General features: G+C 32.3%; 1 protein-coding gene across 3 annotated transcripts in view; it reads left to right on the top strand.

Annotated features, from left to right (window-relative positions):
* GABRA1 (gamma-aminobutyric acid type A receptor subunit alpha1) overlaps window positions 1–12,533 on the top strand; it is a 1,147,113-nt gene that overhangs the window by 1,103,840 nt on the left and 30,740 nt on the right. For all 3 annotated transcript variants that reach the window (XM_049776065.1, XM_049776064.1, XM_049776066.1), the window contains exon 4: window positions 632–744. In XM_049776065.1, coding sequence (XP_049632022.1) covers window positions 632–744 — 113 coding nt within the window. The remainder of the gene's footprint in view (window positions 1–631; window positions 745–12,533) is intronic.

Genomic DNA, 12,533 nt, shown 5'->3' with positions numbered 1-12,533 from the left:
AAAATATTAGGTTGCATTTCTTCAGATATCTTTTAATTCAAAGACCTTCTAATATCAAAGTTCAATGTCAGAGTTTGAGTTTGTCACTTTACAAAATCTAGTTCATACCTTGTGAGAAATGAAAATTATATATTGATATAAAATATAAGAAATATTTTATCTATTTTTATCTAAATATTTTGAAAAAACAGCATATATTAAATAATTAAAGAAAGAAATGTTAGTAAGTGAAAAGGTAGGCATTTGCTATGTTGATTTTTGTGAAAAATTATTGATTGATTTTCTGCAGCTTATAAATACATTTTTTTGGGGGGGGTCCTAGATTTTTTCTAGTTTACATTAACATTTACATTACATTACATTTACATTCTTGTTTACCCAGAGGGGAAAAACATGCATTATAGCACTGTATAAATGCTGAGAATTATAAATGTAAAGAGAGATAACTCGTTTCCTGTAATTCCCTTCCATAGTTAGAAATATTAGAACAAAGAATTTGAGGTCTATGAGGATAAGTATTAGAAGTATGACTTCTTTTCATTTTACCAGCAGCTTTTTCCAATTATATCAGTAGAAATAAAGATAGGAAAGTGGGGATATGTGTAATACAGGTCTTATATGCCCTTTTCAGCTATGGACAACCTTCACTACAAGATGAACTCAAGGACAACACAACTGTCTTCACCAGAATTCTGGACCGGCTTCTAGATGGTTATGACAATCGCTTGAGGCCAGGACTGGGAGGTAGGTTGTGTTATTTCCATTTAAAAAGAAACATTAACTTTTACTATGAAAGTTTGGCTTTCTTATTTAATGATAAGGTGGTAACAATGGCACCATGAAGTTTAATTACTAATCTTATTTTTTAGTCAATTTCACAATGTTAACTCAATAACCCAATACAGTAGTTTCATTAATATATCCTTCTATATGTAGTGAAAGGAAGATACAAAATCTCATAATAACATTGGAAAATGTTACATTTTCTAGCAACCATATTTGACTATGGGTAAGTGCTCAAAAATTTATTTTGAAGTATTGTAATTTTGCCCATTATTTTGTGCTAGTTTATTACCACCTTGAGGATAAAAGTTTAATGAGACAGTAATAAATTATAAGTATTATTTTAAGAGAAATTTTAATTTATGTAATGTACTTTTCAAGGAATATCAAGAATTTATAATAATAATAATGTATTTCTATTTAAGAAGGAAGTGATTGAAACTAAGTAATAAAATATTACACACATATTTGAATATTTCTTCAATAAAATAATTATCTTAGCCTATTGTTAAATATAGATTAGTGAAAGCAGAATAAAACATTGGACTCCAGAGTAAAATCAAAATAAGTCACAAGAGAAACCAAGGTCATCAGACAATGTTTTTAACTACAGCATATAATGCATCTTTTATGAAGCATTAAGAAACAATGTAAAAGCTATATTTATACTACAAATAAATGAGAATACTAAGTCTTCCTCTTTTTACTTTTTTTTTTTTTGGCCACACCCGTTTGATGCTCAGGGGTTACTCCTGGCTAAGCACTCAGAAATTGCCCCTGGCTTGGGGGGACCACATGGGACGTTGGGGGGGATCGAACAGCAATCGCGGGTTTTTCCTTGGCTAGCGCTTGCAAGGCAGTCACCTTACCTCTAGCGCCACCTCACCAGCCCCCTCTTTTTACTTTTTGACAGAAATTCTGTGCAAAGATTTAAAGAAATTTAAGAATTGAAATTCTTGGGGGACAGATTGATAGTATAGAGGGTAGAACATTTACATTGCAGCAGACTGGTTCCTGATTCAATCCCCTATATCTCATATGGTCCCAAGACTACCATCCCATATACTCCCCAAGATCTCTGTGTGCAAAACCAATTATAAGGCCTGAGCAATATTGGGTGTGACTCAAATAAAAAAAACTGAAATTCTTATTAAAATACTTACTGGTAGCACAAATAAAGTGGTTTTTAAATTCATATTTTGGGTAGAATAATCAGGTCACTCTCTCATGCATCTGTTCTGAGGCTGCCAAATGAGAATAATATCTCAAAGGTGCATTGTTTTATTCAAGACACAGTTCAAATATATGCCCAAGATTTTATCAGGAATCCTTTCTCTTCAGTTTCAAATATTCATTCTAATACATGCCATACAAATATCTTTGAGTTTGAATACAGTAGTCTGACTTGTTTTCTTTATGAAGTTACTAGAAAAAAATCCCCAAGAAATAAGCCTATTGGTCAGAAAATGACTCAGATGTCTTTGAATTCCTGAATATCTGGATTGGGTTTCTTGGAAATTGCACTGGATTCATAAGATTTAAAACAAAATCCAAAGACCAATGGTAGGGGAAATTTATAAATAGAAAAATATAGTGATAAAACTTTCATAAACAGGGGCCGGAGAGATAGCATGGGGGTAAAGCGTTTGCCTTTCATGCAGGAGGTCATCGGTTCGAATCCCGGCATCCCATATGGTCCCCCGTGCCTGCCAGGAGCAATTTCTGAGCCTGGAGCCAGGAATAACCCCTGAGCACTGCCGGGTGTGACCCAAAAACCACAACAAAACAAAACAAAACAAAACTTTCATAAACAAGGTTCTCTAAAGTATAGAAAGGTGTCTCATCTGAATCCTTTATTGCTCCGTACAGTCAATAGAAAATCAGCACATATTTATAACAAATTTATAAAATCTTGTCTTCATTCTAGTTTAGGAAATCATATCTAATACTTGATCACATGAATGTGAGTACACTTTGTAAGTGCCATGCATGGCTATCAGTTTGTTGAAGAAAATTTCACATTCTCCAATCCTTTTTGTGGTTGTAATTTTGTTTGGGTGTTAGGAGTCAAATGGCAAATCCCTGACACTCTCTTATCCTTAAATGAATATGCTAAATGTTTAATAATGTCTCTATTAGTTCCCAAATAGAGTGTAATATAAGCAGTAAGCACTTTTCCTGTTTTCAGATACACACCTAGGTTTTGGAAAGCCAGACACCCTGAAAATGTGTACTCTAGACTAAGAACAGATTGAAAAAATAATTTCCAAGATTGAAATACTGGTAGATTTGTTACTAGAAGCAAATATATAGTTTTAAACTACAAGTAATTATTTTGGCAAAATACACTTTTTGTTATCCATTCTGCACCCCATATATAACTGTTTTAAATTAATAGACAATTAGTAGATCAAATCTGATGTATACTATTTTTATTTGAAATGCATATAATTTGCTATAGTAAAAGAAAATTTAAAACAATAAATATGTATTGAAATTTGCTGAAGACTACTTTTCTGGCATTTCTGACTCCGGGAAACAGTTTTAAGAATATGGTATTAAAAGTGAATTAAATGATAACACAAATTTTTCTCTATTTTATGTATTATCATTAAATGTATTCAATCAAATCTCTTGTATTTAATATAAAAAGATTCAATATTAATTTAATTTTTGTTAGTTTTAGTGTAAGCAGTTATAATGATGAGGGTGTAGGGAGGGCTTGGGACCACACATGGCTATAATCAGGACATTCTTCTACTTTTGTACTTACAGATCATTTTAGGTGGTGCTCAAGTGACTATATATGATGCTAGAGATTGAGCCAGGGTGAGCTGTATGCAAGATAAATATCTTAACCCCTGTGCTATGTCTCTGCACCCATTTGTAAATGTGGAGACAGTCCTTAGGAAACCACATCTTAAAAATATTCAGAAGAGTTTTTATAGCCATTTAAAAATGTAGTTAATTATGAATTATAGAAAATGCAATTACCATGATTTTAGCATGGTCAGAATTGAAACTTTCTCATTTATATCTTTCTGGGCATTTGAATACTTGTATTTCTTTTTTCTTCGTAATTCTGGGAATTTAATCTAGAAGGTGACACATGCATGATCTTCCTACCATTGAGTCACATTTCTGACTCTTAAATTAGTTTATTATTTCAAAAGATTTCCAGAGCATAAGTAGGCAAAAAAAAAAAAAAGGCAAAAAGAAAGAAAAAAGACAAAGAAAACCATAACTATAATCCATTTGCTGTTAGATGAAAAGACTGTGTAAAGGAAATACATGACAGATTATCATTAGCTTATAAAGAGGTAAAAGTTTTTATTAGGTTCATGATCACAGCTGAAGCAATATCTGCTTGCAAGAGAAAATGGCCCACTCTCTTTTGCATATGACAAAAATGTGCTTCTATAAAAATAACAACATTGTGCAGAAGGCAGGGATATTTTGTTCTGAATGTACTCAGAAAATATAGAAATGTGATAAGCAAAGCCTTGAGACTAATGTAGGAAACTATGTGCAAATTCATTCTGACCTGTATTTAGAACTCATGTTCCACATAAAAAGGTCTAAAATTCTCCTTGGAGATACTCAAATTGGGACCTATAGCCACAATTCAGAAAATATAACTTGATTCATCCAACTGATAAAAAATAATTTGTTAAATATTTTGACATTGTTTTTTGTTTTTTTGTTTTTTTGTTTTGTTTTGTTTTGTTTTTTTTGGGTCACACCCGGCGGTGCTCAGGGGTTACTCCTGCTGTCTGCTCAGAAATAGCTCCTGGCAGGCACGGGGGGACCATATGGGACACCGGGATCCGAACCAACCACCTTTGGTCCTGGATCGGCTGCTTGCAAGGCAAACGCCGCAGTGCTATCTCTCCGGGCCCATATTTTGACATTGTTAAAGATGATTTTTAATAGTCCCAAACCAATTTGAAAAAGTAAAAATAAATAGATAGGAATACCAAGAGGAATCGGGGGAACATTTCTTTGCCAGAAGAATAAAAAGGATTAGAATGTATAGACTTCTAATAATGAACACTACTCTATTCAGCAATATAATATAATTTCATACTGTAAGTAAAACATTAATGAAATCATTAAATAGATATGTATTAAAATAGTGAGCACTTAGGATAAAAAAAACTCTTAGTTATTGAATTTATTCTAATTTAGAATTTTTCTTTGAAGGCCGGGTGCAGATACTGCTTCTACTCTGGCCAGGTGCTGGAGAATGTTTCTGAAAGTAGCGTTCTTACCTAAAGCATAACCAATACAGAGAAACTAAAGGACTGAAGGTGGGAAGAGCAAAAATGAGATGAAGAAGAAAAAATAGAGTAGGAGGAAGAATAGAAGTGGAAACTTAATATAAGAAAAATAGAGAGGAATGAGAGGAAAGGAATAGGTTGAGGATAGGAAATGGTAAATAAGAGAAGTTTTTGTGACCTAGAGTAGATCTGGGTGTCACTTGATTATGCAAACTTTGAAGTTGTGTTATGTTTTATTGTTTTGGGCTATGTTTGCTTCTTTTTTAAATTAGTACCAAATCACCAACTTTCTGAGAAATTTTATTTTCCCCTAAACTTTCACCTTATAGACTGTGATCATAAAAAATAAAAATGACTAACCTTACACAACTTGCTAAAACATTCAATAATCTCCATCTCCTGGAACTATAACGTGTGAGTGAGATTTCAGCCACATTCACTCCCAAATTCTAGAAGGGACTGGGGAGGAGGTGGGGTGCTCAAAGCCATCCCCTAAATAAATATCTGAAATTTCTTTCTTTTTTTTCTTTTTTTTTTGTTTTTTGTTTTTGTTTGTTTGTTTGTTTGTTTTTTTGTTTTTGGGCCACATCCAGTGACACTCAGGGATTATTCCTGGCTATGTTCTCAGAAATCACTCCTAGCTTGGGGGATCATATGAGGTGCCAGGGATCAAACTACTGTCCATCCTATTTTAGTAAGCGCAAGGCAAAAACCTTATGGCTTGCACCAGCACTCAGGCCCCCAAAATCTGAAATTTCATCATACAGAGTTTTCAGGTTTTGAAGGGAAAGTAATGATCTTCTGATGTCATTTTTCCTGTCTTTCACACTTTCATATACACAGGCTTAGGCATTTATATGATACCATGACAAAGTCACTGGATAAGCCAGTCTAGTGTTTATTACCTGGGAAATGCATCCAGGATGAGGAAAAACCCTGCCCTTGTTTACATATTTATTCTCATATAGTTTGTTTCCAATGCTTTTCTTTTGCAAACCATTTCATTCCACTTCTTGAAAAAAACATTAGGGCAAACCTATTTTTAAATGGAACTCAAGCTGTAAAGTACACAGGAATGAGATCTTCAATGAGCCACAATAAGCATCTTTCAATAGATCTTTCAATTTCGTGAATGATAGTTTTTGGAAATATGTTTAAATTCTGTTGCCTTAAATTTAATTTCAATACATAAATTATAAGATAGATGCCTTTCATAGATTCTATCATCATCAAACCTTGTAGACAAGGCAAAAGAAAAGGAGGAATTTGTAACAATCATGCACAAATATAGATGGGTGAGTGAAATAATAAATAAATGGGTGGATATTTATTAACTGTACAGTAGGAAAAAATTGCACTGTAGAAAAGACTTAACTTATCCTACTGTACCATTAAAATAATTAAGACCTTTTTGTCTGACACTATTGTCAATTTGGAGTGATAAGGTTGTTTTAGTTTTTTTCTGGCCACACCCTGTGACTCTCAGGGGTTACTTCTGGCTATGTGCTCAGAAATCGCTCCTGGCTAGGGTGACCATATGGGAAGCCAGGGGATCAAACCAGGTCTGTCCTGGATCTTCCAAGTGCAAGGCAAACTCCCTGCAGCTGTGCTATCACTTCGGCCCCAGTTGTTTTTAGATTTTACTTCATTAGCGAGATGTCTTTGAACTGCAACTGAACTTTTCTTTCAAAGTATTTTATCACATGTAACTTAATAATCTATGGCTCAAAGCAGACTTTCTCCTTATCTTCATGATTTTCTATTTTGGATCCTTTGCATTATATGAGACCTCTTGGAATTTCACTATCACAATTACTGCCTAGAGATATCACATTTAAGATAAAAGCAACTTTATGCAGCTGACGAAATGGTTTGGGTTCTTGGAATGTTAGATTCTATTCTTTTATGTCAAAATAAATAACTGTAGGAAACAAAAAGATTCTTGGAAGAAAAAATAGGCAAACTAATTTGTGCAATTTTGTAAAATTTAGGTATTTAGAGAACAAAGAAAGAAATCTAGTTTAATACTTTATAAAGTTCAACTTTTCTCTATATAGGATAATACATAGGATCTGATATGCATATCTGATATGCATAATTTTTCATCCAATGTAACATAGAGATCAGAGAAAATTATTATATTTATGTTCAACTAAAGTTAGAAGCACAGAATTTTAAAAAATGTAAAAGAAAGATATTTTTGTTACAGTGTAGTAATCTCAGATAAAATTAAAAATTCCAAGTTAATAGTAATGTCCAAGAAAGGCTTAAATTTATGCATTCTTTGTTGTTGTATGTTTACTTTATTAGAAAATAAATTTTCCCTATATTTTTGAAATTATCATCTAAATCCTTCATTTTTAATTTGTTGTAGTCTTATCTAATCACATTAATAAGATATGAAACAGGGGCCGGAGAGATAGCATGGAGGTAAGGCATTTGCCTTTCATGCAGGAGGTCATCGGTTCGAATCCCGGCATCCCATATGGTCCCCTGTGCCTGCCAGGAGCGATTTCTGAGCCTGGAGCCAGGAGTAACCCCTGAGCACTGCCGGGTGTGACCCAAAATCCACAAAAAAAAAAATAAGATATGAAACAGCTCAGACTTTGCAGAAATCTCCATTGCTATAGTCCATAATTCAGTTGAATATTATAATAAAAATAAAATACCTATAACTCAGGAAGAAGTAATCAGATGAACATATGACATCAATCTCTTATTTTTCTAAAATTTTACTCACCGCAATCTATAGTTAGCTCATGAATCCTGTTTATCTAATAAATCCAACCTGAGTACTCAAAGGAATGCTGTAGCATTTTCTAGCTCTAAAAACTGCCTACTCTTGTTATTTCCAATTATATGTAAATTTGTTACCTGACCAGTCTTAACTATTTCCATAGATACAGTATAGTGCTGAGACAAAACTCTAGTAATACAAGTCAAAATTTCAGCAAAAGGAAAGAGTTTATTTCCTGATTTTCTATATCTTTCTTTATCATTACCAATGTAATAAAGAATCCCATCTTGATTCTAGAACATGTAGACTAGATATAAAAAAGTGTCAACTATGGACAATTGCTTTTTCTCAAGTAGTTTGAATTCTATATTGAAAAATAATGTAATGATTCTGAGATGACAGTCTCATTATTAATGGTAATAGGCTTTGGCATTTTAGTAAACTGAAGACACTCAAAGTTATGTGTATGATATAACCCTTTAATATGTTTATATTATTATACTGAAATACAAAGTGATGTCTATCACAGATAAACTTTGATTAAAACTTACATCAATCAGTACTGGAAAAATTATAGCAAGTCAGGCTCTTGTCTTAGATGCAGTCAGCAAAGATCTGATCCTTGGCACCTCATCAGACTCTCTATTTTGTAAATCATGGTTCTTTTAAGGTAAATTTATTATCAATTTATAATAAATTAAATTATTTTAAGTAATAAAATTAAATAATAAATTAAAATGGACTAATCAATGGGTCTCTATAGAGTGGCTGCCTTTGTTCCAATGGATATAATAAACATTTCAAGGAGGTTAAAAGTTTTTTTCCTAAGTTACAAATTCGAGGATGTGCTTAATGAGTATTACTTCAAATTCCTCAGTAGGTGGCATTTCAAGTGAAAATAAGGTCATGTTATTATTGGAAAAATAATGCTAATAATTACTGGGGAGAATATGAGTAGGTGTGTATAAAGGTTAAACTTTTCCTACATTGTCTGGTTATCTTGACTTTTCATCATTAAATTGCTATGATAAACATGCCTCATAAAACACCACCTATAATTACTCACTATTGATTCCCTCTTCTTTTTTTTAAATATATTTTTATTTTGATCATATTGGCTTACATATCTTTCACAGTAATATTTTAGGTACATATTAACATTGAATCAGGGGAATTCCCATCACCAAATTTGTCCTCCTTCCACCCCCGTTCCCATCCTGCCTCCCATATCCCCCACCCTCACCGTCCGGGCTGCTAGAATGAGTGGTCCTCTCTGTGTCTAGCTTATTTTTTAGTGATCATACATCTGTTTGGTCCTGGTACCCTCCCTTATTTCCCTCTCTATTTGAGAATCAGAACTGGATAGTTCAAGTTTTCTATTGTTACAGATCACTCACATACCTACAGTACTTTTCTATATTTTTACTTCAATTTTAACTTTGCTACTCAAAGGTTTCCTGTTGCATTGGAATAAATGCAGCATTCTTCACAAGTAGTTCTACACAGTGGCCATCAGCTTCACCAGGTTCTTAATATACTTGACTTTGTTTGCTTTTTACTTTCTTTCACTTTATGTTTCTGTGTTATTTATTCTCACATCAGGTCATCTTCTAGATTCTTCTTGCTTGATATTTCTTTAATTGAATCTTCCCATTTTCAAACCTTTCTCTTATTTCAGATCTCATTTCAAACTCACAAAAGACATATTTTAAGATATCCCAAAATAATCTGAAATAATAGAAGTTGTGTCTGAGTGTAGCTAGCTATATGTTCACTACAATATCAGTTTCTTGACTAAAATCTTTTCTGAAGAAATATGTTATACACTTATTACATATGTATAACATGTGGAACATATTTAATAGGGAAACATTTTATTTAATTACACATAAATATGTGCAACACACTTCTTCTTAGAGAAAATTTGAACCTTGTTGATCAGCATGCTACAATCACCTGGGCATCATCTAACAACCTGGAACCCTGCCTACTCTGCATATAAAAAATTGATGACATTGGTAGGTTAAATTAATGAGTGCAACAAACATCCTTCAGTGTCAAACATCATCATAAAATCTTCACTCCAATGCAGTGTTTATCTGCTTGAAAGGGAAAAACAGACTCAGAGATCATAGGACCATACCTGTGAGCACGCAGCTGGATCTCCAGGAAAATCAGAAATAAAATATTGAATGTTTGGCTCAGTCCAGTGAGCCCACTACTCACTCTACTACTCTGCTTTGCTCATTTATGCCTCAAGCACTAATCATCTTTTTGAATTATCACTCCAAAACATCTGTTATTTCAATACTTAGTAGCAGGATATTAACACTAGGAAGTCACCAGTGAAAGCAGATCTAATGCTGCCTATCTGTAACAGATATAGCACATAAAGAGAGTGACACTCACGTGCATGCATATGGTGTGTATCTAGTTATAAGGATATGGTTATCTGCTTAAAATAGGTCTCTAAAGTTTTTTTGTGAAAACACTAAATTTACTTTATTTGTCAACATATTTTTGCAGTACTTTAAGATATCCACAGCCACTATGATAATCACTATTATCATCACAATTTTATCATCACACTATTATCATCCCATTTAGCATAACTACTCTATCTTCCCTCTTGTGAACTTGAATATGTCCATATATTTATATTTTTGCATTGCGAATTAAGGATTATTGTGAGAAAAATATAATTAAACTATTATTTCTCAAATAATCTGCTCTATGAAGTTTTTTCCAACTGACTTATTTAAATTATTTTCCATTTTCAGACATTTCCTTAAATGTAAATAAACTGTAAAAAAAGTAAATAAACTGTTCCTGTTTACCTTCTGATAGGTGTAGTCTTTTAAGCTGAACTTCATTACAAGATTCTAACTAGTTTATATTATTAAATATAATAGTTAGAAGCATAAAACAATCTTAATTTTTTCCTTATGTAGTCCATTGAAAAGTCTTGAGATTTATATACTTATTTCTAATGATACTTTATAGATGCTAGTGCTAAACCAATAAATTTTAGTTTTAGAGCATATAATTTGGACTCAATGCTTGAATGTTCCTAGAAAAATAATTAACACACAAATGTGCACATATATTCCCTTAATTGACCCAGAACTAGGAAAAAGGAGGTTTGTCAACAATTCCCCTAGATTTCAGCCAAAGCACAAGTGATTGAGCAAATCTTCCACTTCAACTTGAAGCAAACATGATTTCAAACCATCATTTCTTTCCCCAAAAAGTCAGCCATGCCATTGTTTTAAATTTGTTTGAAGTTCACTCATAACAATCTTCTATGACCTTTGCTCTCTAAATTGTAAACCTATTTTAAAAGAAGAATGGCTTCATCTATCATTCGGGAATTATATTGAGTTATAGAAAAAAGACACACTTCTGTTCAATGAAATTTATTCCATTATATTGAATCATAATAGTTGAAATGAGGTTTACAGATAATCAAGTATATTATATACTGAATATAAAAATACATAAATAAATATACTAATGTTTATTTATGTGGATTGTATGTAATTTTTACTTTTTCACATTTTTATAAATTTTCCAAAATACTTTAAATGTGCATTTAAAACATTTTATCTAGAATTTTAATAGCAATGTGATTAATTATATTGGCCTCAAGTTTACCCTAATACTTTCATAATATTTTATTTTTATTTAAAATGATAACATATAGCTATGTTAAAATTATTAAATTAAATTTCAAAGCTTTATGTGATGACTTGATTCATATTACGTTATAAAATTGTACAATGCTATGTTCAGCTAATATCTCTTCTCACATAGGCCATTACAAAAAAAACCAATAAAGATAAAAACACTCCTTGTGAAAACTTTTAGAAATGATCCTTTTAGTTTCCTATATTTTATAAGGCAGTCTTGGCTATATCATGGTTTGTATTAGAACCCTTGTACTTATTTATATGAAAATACGTTTCTCTTTATTTTCTCTTTCATACAACCTCTTGCTTCCACCGCTGACTTCAAATCTAATCTCCTTTTTTAGAGGTGTTGGAATTTTGTTGTTGTTCATTATAGGTTTGTTTATTTGGTGTTGTTTTAAAATATTGTTTCCATAGAAGTTTAGAAAACCTGGGGCATACTCACTTAAAACATGAATATCATCCTAATATCAATGAGGAATCTTATGGAGGCATAAAGAATAAGTGGAGTTTTTCAGAAGTGATAACCTTTTTTGTTTCACTGGTCACTTATTACACACTTATTACAGCTAATTACAACCAGGGAAAATTGGGATATCAGAAGGGAAGGTAGAAAAACTGATAGTACTCTTCTTCAAATTATGTGATTCCTCAAGTTAGAGTTAATGTCCAGGATTTTGTTTAACTGTGCTGCTTCTCCTTCTAACAACCTTATCTTAGTAGAATCTGAATCCCTCTCAGACAATCTGTATTTTGAGGGCCTAAAAATGATGCTTCCAGCTTATAGTTTGTGAATATATTTGAAAGAAAAAGTGAATAATCAGAATAAAAAAAATTTAGAAACTCTAAAATATGTGCAAGAACTATGGTGGGAAGGTATCAGAGAGACACATGAGGTGCCAAGTTACTTGCTTAAACTCGTTAGAGTGGCAAGTTTGAGGAACTGGGCAAAAGAATTGAAAATTAGAAAATAAGATCAAGTATTTTAAAATGAGGAACTGCTGTGGTAAAGGGAAAGGACAGATGTAAGAGTAAATAACTTGG

The sequence above is a fragment of the Suncus etruscus genome, chromosome 6, assembly GCF_024139225.1.
Source record: "Suncus etruscus isolate mSunEtr1 chromosome 6, mSunEtr1.pri.cur, whole genome shotgun sequence".
NCBI lineage: Eukaryota > Metazoa > Chordata > Mammalia > Eulipotyphla > Soricidae > Suncus > Suncus etruscus.
This window is presented reverse-complemented; position numbering and strand designations above follow the sequence as displayed.